The 25,954-nt window shown below is 55.3% G+C and overlaps 2 protein-coding genes across 2 annotated transcripts in view; both read right to left on the reverse strand.

Moving 5' to 3' along the window:
• Positions 1-22,170, reverse strand: part of FAM20C (FAM20C golgi associated secretory pathway kinase) — a 29,055-nt gene extending 6,885 nt beyond the window's left edge. The window contains exons 1-4 of the mRNA XM_056128294.1: positions 21,183-22,170; positions 19,397-19,575; positions 16,892-16,970; positions 371-463 (exon numbers count right to left, since the gene is read on the reverse strand). Coding sequence (XP_055984269.1) covers positions 371-463; positions 16,892-16,970; positions 19,397-19,575; positions 21,183-21,739 — 908 coding nt within the window. The 5' untranslated portion in view covers positions 21,740-22,170. The remainder of the gene's footprint in view (positions 1-370; positions 464-16,891; positions 16,971-19,396; positions 19,576-21,182) is intronic.
• SUN1 (Sad1 and UNC84 domain containing 1) overlaps positions 1-25,954 on the reverse strand; it is a 304,333-nt gene that overhangs the window by 175,545 nt on the left and 102,834 nt on the right. The gene's annotated exons all lie outside the window — the stretch shown is intronic.

Raw genomic sequence — 25,954 nt, forward strand, 5'->3', positions numbered from 1 at the left:
ATGTCTCTGACCCCACACCCACCCAGAGCCAGACCCCTCCCCAGGTGAGAAGTCCTGAGCAGGCCAAGGCTGTTAGGAAGCACCATGGCCACCACCGGCATCTGTCCTCTCATCTACTGGACCCCTGATAGCCCTAAGGGTCTCAGTCTGCTGTCCCAGACCTGAATTTCTGGGGGCAATGTCCCACCCCACGGTCACTGGCAGTTCTCAGCATAAAATCTGGAAACTCGGTCCAGTGGTCTTGCTGTGCCTGAGGCCTGGGGATGGATGGCACCTGACCTGGAGGGTCACGAGCCTGAACCCCATCCTCACTGGGATGAGCTGGGTCACCTGCTCGCTCTGCACCCAGGGGCCAGGCTGGGTAGCTCACCTGTCCAGGTGGAAGGCAGCGATCTCTGCATTGTGCCTCTCGTAGTCAGAGAAATAAAAGAAGTCTGGGGGTGTCTCCTGCTCCCGCGTCTGTCTAGAGAAAGCAGAGGACAGGGATTGTCCCTGTGTCCCCGAGAGCCAGCGATTGCCACATGGCTAAGTTGCGTCTCGAAGGTGCCCACGTGAGCAGCAGTGTCGAGGCTGAGACGCTGTGCCTGCTCCAGGCTGGCCTACAGAAGGATCACCACATGTGCGGGGAACATGCTCAGCCCCAATACAACCTCCCTGGCCGGTCGCAGGCTGGCACTTGTGTGCCCAGCTCCCTTACTCTTCCTCCCTTTTGGCTCTTCTCTCAGCCTCAGAGGCTGCAAGGGCTCTGCAGGCAACACCTGTGGCCACTGCTTGGTCCCCTGGGGCCTCCAAAGCCTCTCATTCCCTCTCCCCTGAAGCCCTGTGTGTGTTCTGGGGGGCCCAGTGCTTTTGTGGCTCCTTCTGGGCTGCTCCTGGGATGACCCTCACATCCTCAGGATGACCTTCATGGCCCCAGGACAACTGTTCATTCCTGGGATGCAACCCTCAGGAGCCCAGACTGAATGGTCAGCTGGGATTGAGGGCGGGTGCTGCCCTGCCCAGGGCCATGCTGTAGCTGACATCACCACTGGCCTCAAGGGCCTCAGAACTCCCCCAATAGCTCTGACAAGAACCTCTGGCACCAATGACATGCTCCATGAGCCTGGCTGGGTCGTACATGCATGAACTGGCTGCTCACACACGAGCCTGGCTGGGTCATGCATATATGATATGGGTTATCCATGAATGAGCCTGGCTGAGTTGTACATGCCTAATGTGGGTCAGACATGAATAAGCCTGGCTGGGTCATATATGCATGATATCAGTTACACATGGGGCTGTGCAATAACACAGCAGGTAGGGCATTTGCCTTGCACGCGGCCAACCCGGCCAACCCAGGTTCAATTCCTCCGCCCCTCAGGGAGAGCCCGGCAAGCTACTGAGAGTATCTCGCCCACACAGCAAAGCCTGGCAAGCTCCCCGTGACGTGTTAGATATGCCAAACACAGTAACGAGTGTCACAATGGAGACGTTACTGGGCCTGCTCGAGCAAATCATGAACAACGGGAGGACAGTGACAGTGTCAGTGTTGGGTTACACAGTTTCTCTCTCCTTCAGGACCAGTGCTGCTGGGATTTAATTGTTTCTAACTGAAAAAAGGAAATGCAAATGCAAGTGAGATTTTTTTCCTGCAGAATTTTGGCTGCCTCCCCCTGTACTCTCTGCCCTGGCATTTCCACATGCATTCTACCACTTATTTTCAGTCTGTAATGGAATGAAATACAATTTCCTGGAGAATATTGGCTACGGGTACTTTTTTCCCACCATTCCCTGAAGAGGCCACTGGGGGTGCTAACCACATAAAGCCCCTCAGGGCCACGCCCAGTTCCCTTACTCAGCAGCAGACCTCAACTCAGGGTGGGGCATCCTGTGTCTGCTCCTGGTGAGGCCCCACGCCCATGGGGTGCCCAGGGGTCTGCGCCATGTAGAGAGCTGGCAAGGCACTGCCGCAAGGCATCTCCAGTAGTTCGTGGTGTCTTAGCAGGTTCCGGATGTGCTGGAGTCACCAGGGGCCTCCTCTGCACTTTCTGTGGGTGGGTTTAGGCGTGGGCAGGCCACTAGGCCAGGGCGCACTGTCCCACACAGCCTGGCTCTCCTCTTGCATGGCCTCTGCACTCCACCTGCCTTTCCTGGACAGCGGGCTCTGACTCTGCTTCAAAGTGCTGGCCCTAGGGGCTGGAGTGATAGCACAGCAGGTAGGGCGCTTGCCTTGCATGGGGCTGACCTGGGTTCGATTCCCAGCATCCCATATGGTCCCCCGAGCACCGCCAGGAGTAATTCCTGAGTACAGAACCAGGAGTAACCTTTGTGCATCACTGGGTGTGACTCAAAAAAAAAAAAAGTGCTGGCCCTAGGGCCGGAGTGGTAATACAGTGGGGAGGGTGCAGGCCTTGTAGGTGGCCGACCTGGGCTCCATCCCAGCATCCCATGTGATCCCTGAGTACCGCCAGGAGTTATTCCTGAGTACAGAGCCAGGTGTGACCCCAAAAGACAAAATAAGTAAATAAATAAAAGTGATGGCCCTCCCCCGTGTCCCAGCAGAACCCCCAGATTCACACCTCCTCCTGGGCGTCCACACCCAAGCGAAGCCTCCTGCACCTTCAGGCTTGGAGCCAGACCAGCTCTGACCCTACATCACCATCTCCTGGCTGGAGCTGCTTCCTGTCCTTTCCCACCTCTGCATCTGCTCACTCCAGCCTCCCCAGAACCGGACAGTCCCAATTCCAGCTCCCTGCTGGCTGGGCCGGGGCAGAGCTCGCTAGCCACGTGCCTTCCTTCCACAGCCTTTCAGCAAACAAAAGAATGGATGTGAAACTGAAGAAGTATAGATCCACCTGTGATCTTGGTCTCCCCACCCACTGCCCCGTCTCCACCATCACCACGATTACAACCCGGCACCAGCACCTTCCCACCTCCCCCATGATCGTCATCCCCGGGGCGCTGGTCTCCCACTGCCCGACGAGTTCTGGTGAGGGGGAGCTCTTAGTAGTCTTGTCTGCCTTTGCTCCTTACCTACTCACCCGGACTGCAGCACACCTCTCCAAGAGGCTCTCCAACCTGCTTCTGGCTCCCTTCCCACCCTTCCCTCACTGGGGACTCCACCAGAGTTTGCTCCCAGCCTTAGGGGCCAGGAAGTGCAGGGAAGGTGATGAAGCACCCTCGGTTCAGCACCCAGTGACCTTCTGACTGTGCTGGGTCAGGTAGCAGCAGGTGTGAGCCATTTTCAGGAGGGAGGCCTTAGGGCCAATCCCTAAGCTGGGTCCGAAAGCTGGGACCTAGCTCCGCAGCCGGGAGGCCCTTAGGCCGGTCCTGACTTTATGTCCAGAGAGGGCTCCATGGCTACTGAGTACTTAGGGAACTCTGAGGGGGCTGGATGCCCCCTCCCCCAAATAATGAAGATCCCTGTGGGCTGCCTGGGGAACCTGGGCCAGGGGCCCCACAAGACACTGGGTGGGGGTGGTCAGCAGGACAGGAGGCCATGGTCAGGGCTGGATACGGACCTGACACCTCTGCAGGACAGTGGCAGCCCCCTCCCCTAGCACAGGCTGCAGGAGCCTTGGGGGAAAGTCCTGGACTGGCACCTGTGTTCTCTCCTGCTTCTGCTTCCTGGCAGGGACACCCCCGGTTCTGGGCCCCTTCCTGTGGATGTACAGCAGAGGAGGGCCCCCTTTTGGCGGAAGAGGGCTTGCCCCCCTGGGGTGAGCACCCACAGCAGATGAAGGTTCCCAGACCACACAGCAGCAGACAGACCCACAAGCCAGGTCTGACCACTCCCTGGGCCCTGTGCGTGAGGCAGGAGCACCTAGGCTAGCCTGTGTGGGTGGGAATGCCTGATGGAATCCTGGGAGAAACAGCCCAAATGGAGCTGAGGTGACCTCTGTGGTGGAAGAGTCAGGAAGCAGTTCTGTGAGATACAGATGGATGGCCTTGAAGGAGGCAGCCTCAGTTTCCCCTTGCCAGTGAGAGAAGCCACAGTTCTCTCTTGTCAGATGCTTCATCTCTCCCTCACCCACCTAACACAGACTTCAGGCCCTGTCTTAACATCCCCAGACCATAAAATTCTGTCCTGGAGCCCAGGCTCAGGGAGTGCACAATGCCTGAGGCAAATGGCTAGAAAGACAAACCAGCAATTTTCTTACATCCTCCGACAAGAAATGTAAAGATCCCAATTTCCACATAAAAGGGTCTACAGGATGAACCTCGCATCCTCTGGAACATTTGTCAATTGGTAAGAAATTCTACGGATCAGAGACCCTTTAAAAAGGCTTGTTACACAAAACCTCCTTACTTTTTTTTTTTTTTTTGCTTTTTGGGTCACACCTGGCGATGCTCGGGGGTTACTCCTGGCTCTGCACTCAGGAATGACTCCTGGCGGTGCCCTGGGGACCATATGGGATGCTGGGAATCGAACCTGGGTCGGCCGCGTGCAAGGCACTCTACCCGCTGTGCTATCACTCCAGCCCCAAAACCTCCTTACTTTTTTTTTTTTGGCTTTTTGGGTCACACTGGCGATGCACAGGGGTTACTCCTGGCTCATGCACTCAGGAATTACCCCTGGCGGTGCTCGGGGGACCATATGGGATGCTGGGAATTGAACCCGGGTCAGGTGCGTGCAAGGCAAATGCCCTACTTGCTGTGCTATCACTCCAGCCCCTAAACCTCCTTACTTTTAAGTTAGTCCTATACCAAGTTTCTCCCCTCGAGAAGCTTCTTTTCTCTTCTACTTTTCAACTGACACTGAGCATCTTTATTATTCAGTATTTTCATTCTTGAAAATATTGAAGAACCTGGGAATCGCAAACAGACATGCCACCGCTGCTGCGCTGCCCCACCCGCCTCATTTGGGGGCTTGTCTGGGATCACACTCCCTGCAGAAAAATGGTAAGTGTGCCGGACTTGAGCTCTGTTACCTGTTTCTTTGCTTTTGGACACCTAGTCGCATAGTCCTATCAAAAAATGAGGGCATCCACAGCCTCACACTCTAGGGGTAGAGGCAGCTCAGATAGAGAAGGGAGCACCAAATAAAGGGTGTTGAGAAGATCCGCCCAGGATGGGAGATGCATGCTGAAAGTAGACTATAGACCTAACATGATTGCCACTCAATGCCTCTTTTGCAAACCACAGCACCCAAAAGGAGAGAGAGAACAAAAGGGAATGCCCTGCCACTGAGACAGTGTGGGATGGGGGGATGGGTGGGTGGTGGGATACTGGGATTAGTGGTGGTGGAGAATGAGCACTGGTGGAGGGATGGGTACTCGATCATTGTATTTTTAAGTCTACAACTTTTTTACAACTTGTACAACTTTTAAGTCTACAAATTTTTTAAGTCTACATGAGGTACAACTGTACCTCATGGTATTTCGCTAATAAAAAATTTTAAAAAAAGAAAATAAAAATCACTTCACCCCTTCCTCCAAATAGTTGAGTTAAATAAAATATTCTTAACTACAAAAAAAAAAATGAGGGCATCTACCCACCAGCTAGAAGGTGACTAGTAACCCGCAGCCGTTTTGAGGTGGGTAGAAAGTCTGTCGGGCTTCTCTTCTTCACGGTCCCCACTGTCCCCTGGAGAGTGGAGTGTCGCGGTTGAGGGAGTCAGGCTTTTTCCTGGCAACCCCAAAGGGCTGCCCCTGCTCTTCTGTCCCCGTGGCCCGAGAAGAGAGCGACCCCTAGCCGCAGTGTCAGCGCCTGTGAAAGCCTCACCATCACCTTCACAGAGACTCGCGCGGGCCTCCAGCATGCGCCCGGAGACAACTTCCAGTACCCCATAAGTGCTCTGCCCTGAGACGCTACACTCGGTCCTCCCTTGCAGGATCCTGTGGCATTTTTCCCTAGGACGGACCCTGGAAAAGCTTTCGCTGGGAGATGGCTCAGAGGCCAGTGTCATGGGTCCTGTGGCAGCACAGCCTGCACTTGCCCTGATGGCCTCCTGTGCCACAGCAGTGATGGCCACAGAGGCTGCAGAGCCAGTCAAATCATGGTGGCGTGCCAGCCGCTGCCACTGGGCTAGTGAGGTCTGAATCCACCCTCCCTCTCACAGCATTAGATCATTCCTACTCAGCTGCCTTAGTCTCTTTCTTCCTCCCCAGGCAATTCACAGACCTTTTGCTTGACACTGAGCACGGGCTGACTGGAACTCCCCGGCATCCGCGAACCACCCCCTCCAGTGTGGGGGCTTGTGCCTGTTTCTACCAGCACAGGGCGCAGAGTGGATATTTTCGGCACCCAGAACTTGTTTACCCACCTGGAGTGGGTTACTTCAGGTCCCTAAGTGTAGTGGTCCTTCTCTCCTGGCCAGGGTCCCCATATGTGGGAACCACAATGACATTTCTATTGTTGGTTTTCCTGGTGCCAGCTTGGCCTTGCTGTGTGGTACAGGGCACTTATACGGGGGGTAGGCCTCGTCAGTAAGGGGCAGCTAAGGCTGACAGGGTCATTCGAATCCATGCTGCAAGGTTCAAACCTGGGTGCAGAAGGAGAGGACACTCTCCCCCCCGCCCCCCATCGGGTAGTGAACAGGGACCACAAGGATGCTCAGGAATCTCCTTATTTCTAGAGAATGGGGATCGTCTTCTCCAGAATGTCTCTTAGCGTGCATTTCTTAAATTGGCAAACAGCTGACCCTGAGATGCCCAAGAAGGACAGACAGGCTCTGGACAGAGATAGTGGCAGGAACAGGGAAGTAACCATTTTGCCAGTCTATGAGAAAATGGTGAGAATCCCCTCGGGAAAGTTACTCTGGGGTCTGTGCCCGGCTGTCCTAGCCTGACAGAAGTTCTGGTGCTGTCTTCCTCTGAGGTGGCCCAGCAGCCAAGTCTCAGCCTGGTGTGAAGCAGCTGAGTTTGCTGACACCCCTGCTTTGAGGTGACTGGGGGCCCTAGGCCCTGTCGCACACTTTGGCTCCCCTCCTGCAGGGATGGCCCGATGGCTCCAGAGGCATCTGCAGGGCCTCACTCAGCCCTTGCTTGGCCCTGTGAACTTTCCCGCCTGGGAGTGTCTGTAGTCCATTCCTCTGTCTGTGTGTGTAACACTGGAACGTTAGAGTCAGGTTGAAATCAGAAGTAGAAATCCTTAGACCTGGGCAAGCTTCATCATCACAAAAAACTGAGTGATATGCAATCCAACAATTTAAAAGTTTAGGTGCTTTTGGACCTTATTTGACCAGGATTACACAACGGTTTCTAAGCAGAATGTTGAGCCTACAGATAAACTGAAGTTCTCGATCTAAAATTTTTTTAAATTATTATTATTTTTTATTTTTGGGTCACACCCGGCGATGCACAGGGGTTACTCCTGGCTCTGCACTCAGGAATTACTCCCGGCGGTGCTCAGGGGACCATAAGGGATGCTGGGAATCAAACCTGGGAACGATCTAAATTTCTTACTGGAGAACCTTAAATGGTTCTTAACAGCTGAAGTTCTCTTGAACTTTAGAACCTGTACTGTCTCAAAAGGGCTGCGAAACTAGAGCTTAAGGGCTCTGTGAGACTGCAGGGCTTTATCTTCCAGGCCTTAGCCAATTTTAATACAATATTAGAAGGTAAAGGTAAAGGTAAAGGCCCTCCCATTGATCGTCGATTTGCTCGAGCGGGCCCAGTAACGTCTCCATTGGAGACTTTGTTGTTACTGTGTCTGGCATATCGAATACTCTCGGTAGCTTGCCGGGCTCCCCGAGAGGGGCGGAGGAATCGAACTCGGGTCGGCCATGTTGGCCGCTTGTAAGGCGAACGCCCTACCCGCTGTGCTATCGCTCCAGCCCAGCAATATTAGACTGCTTTACAAATAACAGAGGTACAAAAGTCATCAAAATTAAATCAAAAAAAGTTTTCTCGTGTTTCATAAAAATTGATGGTTCAAATGTTTTCTTCTGCTAGTATGTCTAAATGTACATATCTGTTTTATTTCTGCATTGGATTAGTAGGATATCTGACCCAGAAAATCTTATGAGGTGAAACAATTTTGTACAGAAAAACAGGTTCAAAGAGTAATGGTTTAGTTTAAAACATGGGTTTCTAGAGTTATAAAATTGGTTGCCAGTCTTTTATCCTAGCAAATCTTTTATCCTACCAATGTTTAAAAGATATCAAGCTTAGGGCTGGAGAGATAACACAGCGGGTAGGGTGTTTGCCTCGCATGCGGCCGACCTGGGTTCAATTCCCAGCATCCCATATGGTCCCCCGAGCACTGCCAGGAGTAATTCCTGAGTGCATGAGCTAGGAGTAACCCCTGTGCAATGCTGGAAGTGATCCAAAAAGCAAACAAACAAACAAACAAAAAATCAGGCTTTCCTGCTGGAATTCCAGACCAGCTTCAGGGCTTCTTACTGAAGAAAAAAAAGTGGGTCACTTTAGCATTCAAGAGGCTACGAACAGCCCTTTGGCTATAGTGGCTCCTGAATATGAAGAATGTGGGAAATGATAGCGATTAGCTTTTTTCAGACTATGTTCCTAACCTGCCCAGTACATGTTATCATTGAGATAGTATAAATACTTTTTCATTAAGTTAGAATGTATTGGGAAGCATCACATAAAAAGAAACGCTCGACCTTATGTGAGTATCATGGGTATTCTATGAATCAGACAAGCATGATATTGTTGGTTTAAATTTTATGTTCTACCTCTTTAAACCTTAACAGCACTTCTTTTGATTTATGGCCTATAGCAAATGGGTAAGCATCTATGGTTCGAGAGGACAGCTTGCTTTTCTCTTAATACCTTTTACATATTTAATACTTTATGTCAATATCATTTTGCATAGATGTAGTAAAACAGGATATCTTATTGAAAGATGGTAAAAGGGTTTCCCTTGTTACTCATTAACAGAGTAACAAAATAGCCACTTGTATATTTTAAAACCTCAAGTGGAGAGCTCTGAACCCCAAAACTCAAATGTTGTAGGTGGTCTGACAGAACCCAGAACATTCGTCAAATTGGCTTGACTTAAGCTTTTGTTGCTCTAAGATTGCCCTTAAGTCCTAAACCCCCAAAATGTGGGTTCCACCGAGGACCTCAGATGGACCCTGAGCAGGCTTTGTGCCACCTTGGCTACAACATGGGAGAGCCCAAGGGCTCAAAAAGCACATTGGTACAAGGGCAATGCCTTAAAGAGACAGACACTAAGGTTGAAAGTGGGACCTCTATCACCTACACCTAGAAGGACTCTTTGGGGTTAGGCAAACTAAAACAGATGGACCTGAGGCCTGCAGTTGGAAAATATGACCAACTGCTTACTGGGAAAAGCCACCTTGCTCTAATCTAACTAGACCTACTGTTAAAAGTTACTATCCCAGGGGCTGGAGAGATAGCACAGTAGGGAGGGCGTTTGCCTTGTACGCAGCCAACCTGGGTTCTATTCCCCGCATCCCATATGGTCCCTCAAGCACCGCCAGGAGTAATTCCTGAGTGCTGAGCCAGGAATGGCCCCTGTGCATCGCCGGGTATGACCCCCCACACCGCACAAAAAAGTTACTATCCCAGGTCTTACTGCACCTATGCAAAATAACAGCCACTTTTATTAAAGAGAAACGATCTGTTAATTATACAGGTAAAGAGAAAATCATGCTTCATCTCAGGGACATGGTTTTGGGATAAAAACCAAATTCCTGTTCTATGGAAGGATAATAAAACTCCAGTTAGAAACCAGAGTAAGGGGCTGGAATGATAGCACAGTGGGGAGGGAGTTTGCTTTGCATGCAACTGACCCAGGTTTGATCCCTTGGCATCCCATATGGTCCCCCAAGCACTGCCAGGAGTAATTCCTGTATGCAGACCTAGGAGCATCACCACTGGATGTGACCCCAAAAAAGCCAAAAATTAAAAAAAAAAAAAAGAAACCAGAGTAAGATCCACCACACCCTTTAAAGGAGGCAATGGATTTGGCTTGGGAACTTGGGCTCTATTCAAAATTATTTTTAATTGGGGTTTTGCTAATCTCTAATTGTTTCACCAAAAAGGACCCCCTCAAAAGTACAAGAATAACCTCTAATAACCTTCAGTCTCTTGCCTGTGTCCCGTTTTTTCTAATGTCCTTGTCCCATTCTCTAAACAATATGATAAGGGGAACAGCCAGAACAAGCTCAAAAAAAAAAAATGACTTAAGAAAGGGAATCATCAGTATGAAATGTCACAAGGGTGGCCTGGGTAATGCTTGATAATCTGGATGACTTACGCTCAGCCAGAAAGTATGCATGACCAAACACCAGAAGATAATCATCTCAGCATCCTTTCCCTATTTTAATGGCTGTTTCAGTGCCATGCTCTAAAAGGGCCCACTAAACTGGGGACACAATTCGCTTTTGACCTCCGAATATTATACTTACCCCTAGAAACGAGGTCATTTTGGTCCATCATGTGTGTACCATGGTTGGAAGGGATCACTGTGTCTTTGTGAATAAGTCTAGATAGATCCAGATCTATTTTCGACCTAGAAAGATGGCCTTCAATACTGGGAACTGGGTTCTCAGGAGTCGCTTTTATGGAAAATGAGTGGTCTTGGCTCACTTGCGTCTGCCCTTCTCGGTCCCTTGGTGGACCTCTGCCTGTCACAGCCTTATAACCTCATATCAGGTCTGTTTTCTCGTGGCTTGAATCCATCAGACTATGGATCAATGTGGAACCGTGGCTACAGGTGACTGAGGTATGGTGTTGCAGGCCTCCAGTATCCCCTCCTGAGATAGTAGACTGCACTGGGGCTCCTAGACAACAACCTGAAAGTCAGCAGGAAGGAGCCAGGTAGACTCACAACCCCATTTCCTGACTCCTGTCAGGGCTTCATCTCTGAGAGGGGGAATGGAGGAGGCCTCAGTTTACCCTTGCCAGCTCTTGTGAGCAGTTTTTTTACTTCCTGCAAATTCCTGGGCTTTTTCTAGTAAAGAGGAAATTAACTATTGCCCATAATAAAAATCTTCCCTAGAGTTTAGGCTCACAGAAGGAGGCCAAGATAATGGGAAATAAACACATAAGGCAAATGGCCAGACAAGGATTTTTTAGACGCTTAAATCCTCTATAACATTTGCCAAAAGCCCAATTTAAAAGGGTCTACGGAAAACCCTTGTCTTTAACATCCCTGCATCCCCTGAAACACAAAGACCTGGTTTTTGTGTTTGTCATAAAAGTCCCACAAAAAGGGCCACAGTTAACTCAGTCCTATACTGAGTTCCTCCCCACTTGGAAGCTTCCTTTCTCTTCTACTTTCCAATAAATTTTTCTACTTTCCTATTCTGAGTCTGAGCATCTTTATTATTCAATATTTTCATTCTTGCTACCACTGCTTCTGCCTCACTGCATCTCCCTGGCTCTCTCACCAGTTGCCCTGAGTAGGGCACGCACGCTTCCTCCTGGCCTGGCTGTTCCCACAGGCCCTTAGAAAGCAGCCCTGGACGGATCCCCAGGGAATACCAAGCAATTCACACCTCAAGTCTCTGCCTGCTAAACCCTAAAAAGTTGTCTGGGACCTAAGAAGTTGTCTTGTGACCCACCCTTCACCACCAGCTCCCTTCTCCATAGCTGATCAAACACCCACACCCCGATAGAGCATGTCCTAAAGTGCTTCACCAGAGCCCTATTGTGGCAAGAAAACACTAGGGAGATGATGAGTCCATCAGAAAACCGAGGGCTGGAGCGACAGCACAGCTGGGAGGGCAGGTGCCTTGCATACGGCTGATCCAGGTTCGATTCCCAGCATCCCATAGGATCCCCCAAGAACTACCAAGAGTGACCCCTGAGTGCAGTACCAGGAGTAAGCCCTGAGCACCGCCAGGTGTGGACCCAAACCGAAAATACACCCGCGATTCACGCTGTGGCTGGACATGGATCCACAGTTGTATAGAAACTCTCACTGCTGCCAAAGTTTCTGTGATTGTCACATTCAGTTACGTGACTGCACAGGGATCGTGACCCTTAGGGTAAGAAGCCAGGCAACTGATAAGGCCCCCTGGAGGACACCAGACGCTCTCAGCGCCAAGCACAGGAGGTGTCTGGGCTCTCCAAGCAGTGGGAATAGCAGCCCAGTGGGGACCTCAGTTCAGGGCTTCGCCCCCATGAAACCGGACACCCCCCTTCAAGGACGAGGTCTGGTCCCAGCGCCCAGGCACAGGCTCTCACCAGGGTCCTCTTGCACCCAGGGGCCTGGCACACCAGGCGCCACTGGCAGATGCAGACTGCCACACCACTGACCGGGGTCCCAGCCCCAAGACCTGACAGAGGAGTGGGGGCGGGTATTAGGGTTGCCAAAGAAAGGTTAGTCCAATGCTGGTCCAGCACATGGGACCCAAACTCCCCGGCACATGGCCTTTCTGTCCTGGGCGATGTGAGTTACCTCACGCACCCAGCAGAAAACAGCTGCCTTGTCATTACAGAGATAAATTAAGCTGCTTAATACCAGGTTTCGGCTGGAGGATGCTCTGGAACGGAGGGGTGAGGCCTGCCATGACGTCAGCCCACCATCCCTCTGGAGCATGTCTCCGAGAGCCCCACTGATGTTGGCATCATGTTTGGACCCATGCAGGGGTGGGCACTTCAGGCAGCTGCTCAGAGGACCCCCCCCCCAAGTCCAGGCCACCTAGGGAAGCTGCCCATACATATACCTGGGCTGCCTCCCCAGCAAGGACACTGCAGCCAGGAGCCTGGAGCTACTTTGGTGGGGAGGGGCAGTCTGCACTGGCCTGAGTGCTACTCATTCCCCCAGGACCATGTTCCCAGCCCAGAGACCCTATGCTGCCCCCTGGAGGCCTACAGCAGGGCCTGCAAGCAACAGGTCAGCTGCCAGTGCGCCTGTGCGCACTGGTCTGGAGGGTCCAAGGGAAGGCGGGAAAGCTCCCCACCACCCTCGCCACCTCTGAGACTCCACCCCTGAGGCCCTGAGCTTGGTGGGAAGGTGCTGGGCTGGGCCTGCACAGACCTGGGGCCACTGCTGGACACTGCTCTGGCTCGAACCCTGCTTCCTGTACACCAGGCCTGGCTGCCTGCTCTACCCAGCAGGCCTGGCCCCTGCATTCAGAAGTGAAGTTCAGCCCAGAGCCCTTCCCTGCTGCCTCTTGGTGGATTCTCTACCACAGGCGCACATGCTGACGCCTAATTTGTTCTCTAGATGGTGAGCAGTGATGCCTGGTGGCCCACAGGACCCAGGCCAACAGACTCCGTGCCAGCAGCTAGACATGCAGGAGAAACTCTGTGAAGACAGAGCCAAAAGGAGGAGAGAAACCTCACCACAAAGCAGCATCAGAGACCCTCTGTGGGGAGCGGGCGGCCCTGAATGAATGACTCGCTCTGTGCACCAGCCCGGCTCAACACAGACGCCTCGCGCCTGAACTCAGTTCCAGAACCTGGCCTTCAGACTGACCTGCAGCCCACCCTCCCTGTTCATGGCTGAACTTCTGAGTCTCAAGTTCCTCCTCCCTGGAGGAAACCGATAACAAAAATAAATGATGTCTGGGACTGGGACGTACTAACAACGTCATGTGCAGAGACCTGCCAGGCCTGTGCTTATCCAGCAACAGGGGAAGAGGGGCACAGGTTTGGGGCACAGCACTACAGGGTGGGGTGGGAGATGTTCTTACGCAGGAAGACAAGGACAGTGAGCTTGTCTGCAGGTCAGCTGGCCTCTCCTGTTAGCACACACATCCCGCTCTGGTGCCCACACGTGCCCAACGGCATCCCAGATGTCCTGCTCTCTCTGCTCTCAGTCCCATGGCAGTTTCTGGTTCTCTCCCTGCACCCTCCCACCCTTGGGTGCTTCCACAGGAAGCACCCACCTCTGCAGCAGGGCTTACCGTGCGCCTGGAGGAAGGCCATTCTCCAGACCCAGATGCCCTCTGAGGCCCAGGCCCTGCCCCTCTGGCTGCCCAACTCTGGATCTCTGTCCCACTGGCCGAGGCCCTCATCCCACCTCCCACCCCCTCACATGATGTGGCCCTTGTGGTATGTCCCACACTCACTCCTACACGCCCAGCAGCAGAGTCAGTCCCAGTAAACGGTGCTCTGGAGCCGCAGGCCCACCCTCCGTCTCGTTCATCCTCCCTCCATCGTGGAGGCCGAGCCCCACACTCTAGGCATTATCGTCCCTGTCCCCAAGCAGTACGGAATCACTGTGAGAATAGTTGTGAGAGGCAGCAAAGGGGGGAGGTGCTTGCTTTCCATGCAGATGACTTAGTTTTGATCCCCAACATCCCATATGGTTCCCCCAAGCTCTGTCAGGAGTGATCCCACAACACAGAGCCAGGAGTAAACTCTGAGCACTGTCAGGCATAGCTCAACTTTTTTTTTTCTTTTTGGGTCATACTCAGCGATGCATTCAGAAATTACTTCTGATAGTGCTCCGGGGACCCTATGAGATGTCAGGGATCAAATCTGGATTGGCCATTTGCAAGGCAAGTACCCTATTTTCTGTACTACTGCTTTGGCCCTGCTTAAAAAATTTTAAGGATGCCAGAAGCTGAGTCCCCGAGACCAGATGCAGACTGTGGGTGGGAGCTGAGGCAGATTCAAGAAAGTTTTCCCCAAGGAAGCAGGTCGACCTCTGTCACAATGGCTGCATTTGGGTAGGTGTGGGAGACATCTGTCAGGGTCCACCAGCCCCCAGCTTTCTTCCAGAGTGGACATCTCATCTCCTGTGAGCCCACAGGGTCACAGCTGGGAGGGCCCAGCACTCTCCCCACAGTGCCCTGCACAGAGGCTGGGAACTGAGTGAGGGCCAGTGACGTCCCTAATTCGGGCCCTGCACCCCACTTACCTGGCACTCATGCGAACTCAGCAGGAATACAGAAATGCCACCAGCATAGCGATAACAAGGAGCAGACACTCAGGACCTGACAATCAGCCTATGGTTGAGAGACCACGTGTGACCAGCTCTTTATCTGAGACGCATAAAGAGCTCTCACAACTCCCTGGTGGATGACGAGTAACCTGACCGGAAAACGTCAGCGACCTGTCAGGCATGTCCCTGAAGAGGACAGTAAGCAACCAGGAAGGTTGGGGGTGGGGGGCACAAGGTCCACGTCCGGGGGCTGGGGCAATAGCACAACAGGTAGGGCATTTGCCTTGCACGTGGCTGATCTGGGTTCGATTCCCAGCATTCCATAGGGTCCCCTGAGCATCGCCAGGGGTAATTCCTGAGTGCAGAGCCAGGAGTAACCTCTGAGCATCGCCGGGTGTGACCCAAAAAGAAAAAAAAAAAAAACAAGGTCCATGTCTGGAGGTGCCTCGATGCCCCAGCAGGCAGTCTGTCTGGGCTGCAGAGAAACCTACCACTCAGCACTTCACATGCCCAGCACCCCCCACCCCCAAGGGAAAGAAGGGGGAACCCTAAACCCGGAACTGGCATCTGGAGGGCACAGTGGAAGGGGTCCCAGCCTTGATGCTCTGGCTCTGTGCAGTGACCACAGCAGGAGGGAGCTGTGGACTTCCATCCCAGGAGAGTGAGGCCAGCCACAGGAGGGTGTCCTGGGATCCCGTCACGTGAAGGCCCAGATATATCAGGAAGCCTGGACACTGTCCAGGCTGAGGGCCCAGGATGGGCGGGTGGACGCTCACTGCACAAAGCACAGCTCTACGAGAGTCTGAGCCTGAAGGAAGACAGCCCTGTCCGAGGCTGTGCACCAGCTCCTGATACTCCCTCACTGCTCCAAAGATGCCCTCAGGCTGCAGCCAGGGGCGGAAGGGGTTGTGACATGGTGGCACTTTGTTTTTTTTTGTTTTATTTTGTTTTTTGCTTTTGGGTCACACCCAGCGGTGCTCAGAGGTTATTCCTGGCTCTGCACTCAGGAATTACTCCTGGTGGTGCTTGGGGAACCATATGGGATGTTGGAAATCGAACCCAGGTCGGCCGCATGCAAGGTAAACCGCTGTGCTATTGCTCTGGCCCCTACATGGTGACACTTTGATAAGACTCTCAACTGACCTCGAGCCAAGCCCAAAATGAAGGAACCTGAGCCTGCAGCAAGTCGCACTCTCTCGGGTCTGCGGAAGCTGACCACCAAGCCTTCAGGGGTCACTTCCACTTCAGGATTCACTTCCAGGGAACACCCCAGGCAGGCGCCAGGCCCCATGCACCTTCCCCACCCCACCCCCCAGTCCAGCCTCAGTGAGACCCCCTGAGGTCCTCCCAGAGGAGCCAACTGTGGCAAAAACCATTCGTCTGGGCTCCGTTTCCGATGTGGCCATAAACCAGAGCCACAGGGGCAGCCAGGCCACAGAGCCACCCCGACCTTTATATGCTCCAGAACATTCCATGAGGAGTCACATCTACAAACTCACACCTTCCAGAGTGTTCCATGAGGAACCCACAGCTGACAGCCTCTAGAACATTCCACGAGGAGAATCGTTCCCCACGGTTCTCAGCTTCCTGTTGTGTAGAATCTGTTAACTTCAACTTCCTGAAGGTTGAGGGTTGTGCAAGACTGACTGGCACCTACTTTCCTCAAAGTCACCAAGTAGCAGGGACCCTGGGCATTTCCTGGCACAGCCCAGACCTCTGTCCTCCTGTTGCTCAGAAGCAGACACGCTGAGGGACATTAAGGCCACTGCTTGCCCTGTCCGGAGCATGTGGTGCCAGGTGTGGCCATGCTGGGAGGCATCTTGAGCCTCCCTGGGAATTTCCCCTCCTGCTCCAGCAGCTTGGACCAGACTGGTGAGCGACAGGGAAGGCGTTCTCCTTACACACAACCAACCCAAGCTCGATCCCTTCACCCCATGTGCCCCCCCTCCCAAGTCTGCCAGGAGGGATCCCTGAGTGCAGAGCCAGGAGTCAGTCCTGAGCACCAATGGATGTGGCCCTAAAACGAAAGCAAACACAGAGAAAGAGTACCTGGAGCTCACCCCAAATCCATCTGGGGAAGCAAAGCATTTCCCACCAGAAGAGACCCTCAGAGCCCCGCCCCGACCTGCACTGCACTTACTTCATGGGTTTGAACAGCGCTTGCCCGAAATTCTGGAATGTCATGATGAGCTTGAGCTGCGTTCCCCCCGACTTCATGGCTGTAGGGGGAAGAGGTGGGCATGGGGCAGGGAGTCGGGTGGGCGGAGGTACAGGGTAGGGAAAGGTGTCGGGGGAGAGGTACAGGGTTACTGGCCGCCCAGCCCCTGCTACACCCCAGAATCCCCACCCCGGATCCCTCCTGCCCTAGACCTCACTGTGTCCCAGACCCCTTCTCTGCCCCAGACCCATTAGGGGCCTCTGACATGGTCCGTGTGTGGCACCAGCGACATCCCCAGAACCCCAGGCATCTTCATGCCCAGGCAGTTGCGGGAGAGGGACTTCCACTGTCCAGTACTGACTCCCTGGGCAAGGAACCCCCCCAGGTGCAACCCTCAGACTTTTCTGCAGAGACAGGAACTCTCTGCTCTCTCTCTCCAGAGCAGGGCAGTTTCTGACAGGTCCACAATCTTCAAATTCCCTGGAGGCAAAGTATTTGGGGCTTTTGACAACTGAGGTGTAGAGAGTGGAGTGGAGTGTCTATACCCTGCTACGTAACACCCTGCCTGGTGGGGGCAGACCCATCATGACACACACTTGTTTCACAGAGGACCTACAGGCAAGAGAAGGGGATTCTAAATAGCCTTGACACCAACTCAGGTGTGGCTGCAATTGGTTCATGTGGAGTCAGGCTCCACTGCAGAATAAGATACATTTGCATTTCATACTCGCAAGCAGGATTTTAGAGGCTGGATAGAAACCACCCCCATATTCCACGTGAGTGTGGACCTCTGTGCATTGTAGAGGAGCGAGCCCTAGTCAGACCCTGGCTAGCCACTGTTCCACCAGTGGAGATTGGTTCCACCCACCAACTTTCCAGGTGCTTCTGGGCACCGACACAAGGGCTGTGACCCAGTCTGTCCCCCAGGGTGCCTGATCTCCAGAGCAGGGACAGGACTGGTGGGGACAAGGAGACAAGGGCAGGGTGGGAACAGGGGCTGTAGCTGCTCAGACAGTACAGGGGATGCATGGCAGGAACAGTTCAGGCCACAATCTGGGGTGGGAAGGGGTGCTCCTGGCCACAGGCTTTGGGGGCTCGATTAGGTCTCTCCAGTGATGCTGGGGCCAGGCACTCGCCCTGAGTGTTGTCCCCTAGTCAGAGCCATGGCTTCGTGCTCTGCCCAGTCATGGCTGGGCCTTGGGGTTTGGGAGAGAGGGGCACAGGACTGAGTGAAGGGAGGGCCCAGTATCCCTGCGATCACTCCTGGGCCCTGCACACTGCACCTTGGCCAGCAGGAGCGAGTGGATACTTGTCACTGGTGGTAGGCAAGCTGAGTCCCCAAGACCCGGCCTGCACCCCAGGCCCTGTATTCTCACAGCAAAGCAGTGACCAGCTGTCAGACCCACGGCACAGGTCTGGGGACAGTTTAGAGGTTTCGACAGTCCCTTCTCATCCTGGGGGATGTTTCCTGAGTCTGTCCATGGAGCCGTGCCCATGTGCTCATGAGGGCACAGCAGGGCATGTCTGTGCAGGGTGAGTGCCCCACATGCTTTCTCCACTCAGACACTGTCCCCGTTTCCCCAGGAAGCCCCTGGCCAGACCCTCCTGTCCTGATGGAGGCACTTCTCTCTCAGCAGTATTGGAAGTGTTCCTGCCTGTCTTCCAGGCTGGTCCACTCTTCTGCACCCACCCCCAGGAAGGGGCCCCAGGGTGGAGAGGACCGAGACACCACGCAGAGGGCAGAGGGGGTTAGTGGGAACACCTGGGAGTTGTACAGCCTGACTCTTGGCTAAGGGGATTCTGTGTGTTTGTGTGTGTGTGTGTGTGTGTGTGTGTGTGTGTGTCTGTCTGTCTGTCTACTGGACACACAGCATGGGCCCAAGCCTCAGGGGATGGAGCAATGGGTGGGGTGGGGTGGGGAGGCAGACACAAGCAGGGTACACCCAGCCTGTCAATGTGTACATGGCGACATGCCAAGGGCTGACTGTCACAGCCGGCAGAGGATCCTGAGGCAAGCCTCCAGCCCTGGGTGGAGGGAGCCCCACGTCAGGGGTCTTGAGGGCTGGTTTCAGTGCTACTCAGGGACTCTTGGCAGATCATGGCTCAGGGCCTCTGCTCCCTACAGAGCCTTGGGCGGAAGCTCCTCCCTGTGATCAGGTGACTGAGGGAACTGTCTAAGAACAGAGGCATCCAACAGCTGCTCAGAAGTCTCACACCCGAGATCCCAAAGAAGAGACATTGCCTCAAGTGAACACTGGGCACAGGCCTGGCCTGCGGGTAGCACTGGTCACAGCCACTCACTCAGGTCTCACAGGAATGGCCCAGGGCCCTCCTGGCCTCAAAGTGGTCCCCTCTGTGCCTCTGCTGCAGCCCCTCTCCTGAGGCCCAGACTGCATGCTCTGAGACAGTCCCTCCAGTGGGCGGTCTGGGGCAGGAAGCAGCGGGGAGATGACTCCCAGATGGCCAGCAGGCTCGGTGGGCACCTACCGACACTGGTGATCCTCTGGGCGCCCAGGTCCCGCAGCAGCGCCCCAATGGCCGGGTTGTGCCTCGAGTACAGCTCATAGCGGTTGATGCCCACGTGGAACTTGAGCCAGTTTGGGTAGGCATCCTCTGCCAACCCTCGGGTGGGCAGGAGCCCCTCGTCCTCGGTCCCATCGTGAGGCCTACAGAGACAGAGATGCCCCAGACTCAGCAGACAGGACCAGCCACAGGACCAGACTCCTGGGATTTTTTTTTTCTTTGGGTCACACTCGGCTTTGCACAGGGGTTATTCCTGGCTCTGAACTCAGGAGTTACTCCTGGCGGTGCTCAGGGCACCATATGGGATGCTGGGAATCGAACCCAGGTAGGCCACGTGCAAGGCAAACGCCCTACCCGCTGTGCTATCTCTCCAGCCCCAAGACTCCTGGGATTTGGAAGGTGGGTCCGGGCCCGATCTCCAGACCCAAACAACACGGGATCTCTGCGGAGGCCTGAGCTCAGACAGCACTGCTGGCTCTGCCCTTCCCAGGCTGCCATGAGCTAATGACACCTCTCCAGCCCGCAATTCCCACTCAGCCCAGGAGACCTGCACTGCACTATAACTAAGGCAAGATCAAACCAGCACTCAGCAGGTGCTTGCCGTCTGCCCGGCACCAAGACCAGGGGTGGGGGCGGGGTGACTGGCTCTTTCTGGAACAGAGGAGCAAGCCCACCTCTGACCACAGAGCCACTGCAGACCCCAGACACGCCCCGTCCGCCAGACCTGCTCCTGCTCCCAGCTACGGTTCCAACACCCGGGGACAAGGATGATGCAAGAGCTAAATTTGATTTTAATGAGGGCAGCCTTGGGTGGGGAGAGAGTAGAAAGGAGAGGCGGGCAGTCCTTCTAGTCTAGGCCCTAATGGAGGCCAGAGGCCCCTGCCCACGCTGCCTGGGCTCCAGCCCTGGGAGGGAGGACAGGGGCTTGCCCCAGCTACAGCCGATGGGTGTGTGCGCTCCCTCCCAGGGGAAGAATGGTGTGCAGCCACTGGGGTCTCCCTACGACTGCAGACTCTGGCTTGGTCACCCACCCAGAAGCATCCTTCCTTCTCAGGCTCCCGTGTGTCCCCTTGAATCGGGCTGGCAGACAAAGGCTAAGCCACACAACCTGGCACTGTGTTCAGGAAGGAATCACGGCTGGTCAAATTTCGGGAAAGAAGGGATTTTCCACATGTTCCAGAAACCTGGCCTCCCTTGGTTGCTTGGGTAACGTTGCTTGGGGAGTGACTGACTCTGGTCGGGCTGGTTAATAAGTCACCCATCTGGGCCACAGCATCTGCTCTGTTGACGGTAGATGCGGGAGGGCTGGGGGGGGGGGGCACTGCTCACCTCAAGGGAGTTGTTGTCCTGTCCCAGCTGTGCTGTTCCTGGAATACCACCCCCGGCCCCTGGCTGGCAGAGCCTGCTCTGGGGGGGGGGGGGGGCAGGGGGGGGCAGGACAGCACATCGGCTGCCAACCTTGCTCCCACCAGCTGACTTCCAGGCTCACCCAACCTCCTGCCACCTCTGACCAGTCACCACGTGTCTGAAAGCCCAGGGCCAGCAGGTGTCCAGGGAGGAGTTGGTGGTTCCTTCACTCTCCAGTCCAGGCTTTCACTTACCCCCTTGCCTCAGGCCCCAAGTTGGCTGCTGCTCCCCATACAGCACCAGGGACCTCCTGAGGAGGGCTCCCTGTCCACCTCTCTGGGAGGACACCTCCTGCCTGCAAGAAGCCCTGCGGGGAAGCAGACTCACCCAATGCCTCACTCACCAGTCTGGGCTGTCCACAGCCCCCTTGGGGAGGACCCTGAGGGTGCTGTTCACGTCGAACAGGACATCGTCCTCCGTTATGGGGGGAACTGCCACCTGGTACAGGGGGTGCTCAAACAGCCGAGCCAGGAGGGAGCCGCCCCAGCGGGGCTCGGAGGGCTGCGGGAGCCGCCCCGGCCCGGGCGCCCGCAGAAGCGGCCTGTGCACCGGGTGTCGGGGTCTGGGGGCTCCGGGGCTCTCGGCAGCGTCGGTCCCGGGGGGCAGCTTCTCCAGCGAGTGGGACGTGAGGTTGGAGGCAGGATCGGAGCTGAAGTCCTGCAGGATGCGCAGCGTGTGCTTCTTGGGCCAGCCCGAGTCGCCGGTGGCGGACGCCGCCGCGGGGCTCTCGGCGGGGCGGCCCCCCGCAGGCCGCGTGCAGGAGCAGCCGGGTTCCCCTAAGGGCGGCGCGCTGCGCCGCTCCAGCTTGGGCAGTAGGTCCAGCACAATGTGCAACGCGCAGGCCACCAGGAACACCATGAGGATGAGCACGCGGAACCGCCGCACCAGGACCATCTTCATGGCAGCAGGGCCCGGCCCGGCGCGCCCGCGGCGCGTCCCCGCCCGGCTAGTCGCGGCTCAGCACGGACGCGGCGCGGCGGCGCGGGTCAAGGTCCATCAAGCGCGGGGCAGTCCCCGGGCCGCGGCCGGGCGCAGGGCGCCGGCGGGCAGCGCGCCCGCGCTCCGGGCCATGTCCGAGCCGTTCCCGCGGCCGCGAGCTGGGCGGGCTGCCGGGGCGCGGCGGCCTCGGCCCGGCTCACGGGGCGCGCAGGGGCCCGAGGCCGCGGCCCATCCCGGCCGGGGCGCGGCGGTGGCTCCTTGGGGCGCGCGGGGCTGGCGGCGGGGCCCGGAGGCGCGAGTCCGCGAGGGCCGTGGGGGTCGGGCAGGTGCAGCGGCCGACCCCGGAGCGCAGCGCCCGCAGCCCGCGCCCCGCGCCCCGGCCGGCAGATAAGCAGCGCCGCGGAGCCGCCCCCCGCGTCAGCGCCCGCGGATTGGCCGGACCCGGCGGCACCCCGGTTCTCCCCGCCCCGGCCGCGCCCGCCGTCGCCCGGCCGCGCCGCCCGCTGCGTCCTGCGGAGACCCGGACCTCGGCGCGCCCGCCCGAGGCCCCCCGGACCTCGCGTCCAGCCCGCGGCGTTTCCGGGGCGCGCGCGGGAGAGGAGGGGCCAAAGCCAGAGGGGACACGAGGAATGCCACCGGGCTCCTTCTCCGGGCTGGGGTGCCCCTCGCCCCACGGCCCCCCCGCTGCAGCTCGAGGAGCTGGTTTTGCTCCCAGCACTCAGCTGGAGTTAGGACAGCGGGGGGCGTGGAGGACCCTAGGGTCCTCGCCCTAGGCAGCAGGTTCAACACACAGCAAGACCCCGCCGGGGGTGCCCGCGAGGGCAGCCCGTTCTATTCCAGGAGGATGCTGCTCTCCCCTGCACACAGCTACAGCAGGGGAGTGTGCCAGACTTAGCCATGAACATCTCCCTACTCGCTGTCGCCTCTGCTCTCACCCAGGCAGCCCTCAGGACCCTCAGCGACATTGGCATAGGCTAGATGCTTGTTTGTGAAGCCAAGGAGGGGGCCAGCCACTGTGCAGAGAAACCATGTCCCCGGATTAGGGGCATCTGGTGGTACTGGGTGGTGTCAGATTCGACTTGAGGTGGAGCTCGCTCCCCTCTGCTCCTAACCCCACACTGACAGAGCCACTTGTGTGAGAAGAGGGTGTCCTGGAGAGAGGGAGGGAGCCGCTGAATGGAGACAGTTGAGAAGGTCCCACCACTTTGTCTCAGGGACAGGTGCTGGGGCACCAAGGAGCTTAGATCTACTGGGGTCTCCCTGGACATCAGCCACATCCTCCCTTGCTCACATATAGGGGTCTTCTATACACATACACGCACACACATACTCACAGACCCAGTGTATGGTCACATAGACGCAGACAAGCACAACATATACAAACATATACACCCAGACATATAGACCCAGTACTTGGACACACACAGACACAATCACAATGTACAAACATACACACGGGCACAGAAGCACAGAGACACAGCGCGTGCACAAATGCACTCTCTCACACAGGCACGGAAACAACAGACCGAGCCTGAGACTGCTGGGCGTCCCCGGGGACCCCTGGAGGTCCCGGGCTTGATCCCAGTCCTTCCCTGGCAGAGGGAGGGCCGGGCAAGTGAGATAAGAAGTGGGGTGAATCAGGGCTGGTGTGGATGGTGGAGCCAACAAAAGGGGCCCCTCTCTTACTGCCCTTATCCATTGGAGCCCTCCGCTACACTGTCCCTCAGGCTGTGCAGTGACAGAAGTGGGGGTACAACCGATCTTTGGTTTCCAGATGTGGGGAACAGTTCAGAAATGGCAGGTCCCAGGGCCGGAGCGATAGCACAGTGGGTAGGGCATTTGCCTTGCATGCGGCCAACCCAGGTTCAATCCCTGGCATCCTAAATGGTCCCCCAGCACCACCAGGAGTAATCCCTGAGCATCGCCGGGTGTGACCAAAAAGAAAAAAATAAAAGAGAAAGAAATGGCAGGTCCCTGGGGAGCACATGAGGCTCATGTCATGTTAGTCGTCACAGAACCAAGTGAGTGGACCCCCACCCCAAGGAGGGAGTGGGTAAGGGTGCTGGGCATGGAGGGGCAGTGCTGAGTTGGAGTGGAGAAGGCAGGCTGTCTGTCGGCAGTGAGTCTGCCCCACTCAGTGTCTGTCCAGAACAAAGGAGGCCCCAAAGGACTTGGCTACAGCTCAAGTGAGGATGTGTGAGGGTGTTGTCCAGGCCCTCCAGAGACTCCATGGTCCGGGGTTCCTTGGTGGGGTCCACTGTGCCTACAGGAGAGACTTTGTGTGCAGAGCCAGGTGACCACCACTTAACCTTTGGGAACAGAGCATGGGGACTCCTGTGCTTGTCTGTGAGAATCATAGCCAGGCCCAAGAGGGGACCTTCACAAGGCAGGGAGAGACTGGGGGGAGGGGCAGCAGCTTCTATGTGGCAATGAGGGACTTAGGTGGCTGTGGGGGACACTGCAGACATACACAGGACACTCTGGAGGGGACATGCCATGGACAAACCTAGCAGGGTCCCAGGTGGTAGCTGCCCTGCCTTTGCCTTGTCCTCTGGCCCATTGTCCTGCCCACAGCCTGATGGGTCTTTGAAATACAGAGCTTCTTAGCTCCAAATAAAAGCAACACATCACAAAGCCAAACTTAGAGTGAAGTAAACATTTAAAAATGCTTGACTTTCTGGAGCTGGAGTGATAGCACAGCAGGTAGGGTGTTTGCCTTGCACGTGGCCAACCCAGGTTTGATTCCCTGCATCCCATATGGTCCCCTGAGCACTGCCAGGGCTAATTCCTGAGTGCAGAGCCAGGAGTAACCTCTGAGCATCGCCAGGTGTGGCCCTCAAAAATATTTTTTTTTTAATTTAAAGAAAAATGCTTGACTTTCTTGGGGCTGATAGGGCAAGTGTTGCCTTGCATGTGGCTAATCTGATCCCCAGACACCCCACAAGGCCCCCGAGCACTGCCAGGAGTAAACCCTGAATATAGCCAAGTGTGGTGAAAAATGGGCTGGAGTGATAGCACAGCGGTAGGGCGTTTGCCTTGCGCGCAGCCAGCCCGGCTGAGTCGGGTTCGATTCCCCCGCCCCTCTTGGAGAGCCTGGCAAGCTACCGGGAGTATTCAGTATGCCAAACACGGTAACAAGAAGTCTCACAATGGAGACGTTACTGGGCCTGCTCAAGCAAATCGATGAACAACGGGAGGACAGTGACAGTGTGTGGTAAAAACATTGGTTTTTTTATTGACAAAAGTTTTAGAACGTTTGACTTACTTTTGCACATTCTGTAGTGTTCAAATGTATTTATATTCTTTTCTGACATGTGTGGACCACAAGGACGAAGTGAAGATTACCTATGGTATATTCACTGAGTCAATAAACATACATATGCACACAGGATGCCTTCACAGTCTGTTGACTGAATCAGCATATGACAGACACACACACAGAGATGCCGACCTCAATACATAATCTATAGTTTATTCACAGAACACAGTGGACGTTAGTAAAACTGAACCTAAGCTTTACAAACATTTGTACTTGAAAATGAATTCCACAAATAAAACAGAAATCTGCAAGATGCCAGGAAGCAACAGAGGTACTATGGACCTCACAACAGAGGACAAACCTTCTGGGCACTGGGAGGGCTCACAGAAGGTATAAGGCCATGCCATGGGGAACAGGACAGACCCAGCGAGGTCCAGGAGAGAGCAGAACAGTGGGTGAAGCTGGTAGCAAAGAGGGCATTCTTGGAAGAGGCCACTTGAGAGCCAGTACAATGTGACATGTGATTCAAGAGAAAAGAGAATGAAAAAGAGGCCAGCGTGTGGTGGGGCAGGAGCAGGCTGGCAACCAGCCCGGAAAAGACAGCGGTGATGCAAGGGAAGTTGGTTCTGTTACAGAAAAAAATTCAAACAATTCCAGCTGAGTGAAGAAGTACTAAGAAAAAGAATAGACAGCCACCACAGAAATGCAAAAGTGGTCAAACCTCTATTTCTAAGAGCAGAGGCAGCCCATTTTCTCGATTGGCTGCGGACTGTCTGCCATCCAGCCCCGCCCCCCCAGCCCCCTGTGTTCATCCTTCAGATGCAAGGGGCCCAGTGGGTGGCCTGGAGCTCCAACTCCTCCTAGACATCACTGCTCCTGGAGGGGAGGCACCACGAGGGCCTCAAACCCTGAGCTGG

Source organism: Sorex fumeus, unplaced genomic scaffold, assembly GCF_029834395.1.
Source record: "Sorex fumeus unplaced genomic scaffold, SorFum_2.1 ptg000064l, whole genome shotgun sequence".
NCBI lineage: Eukaryota > Metazoa > Chordata > Mammalia > Eulipotyphla > Soricidae > Sorex > Sorex fumeus.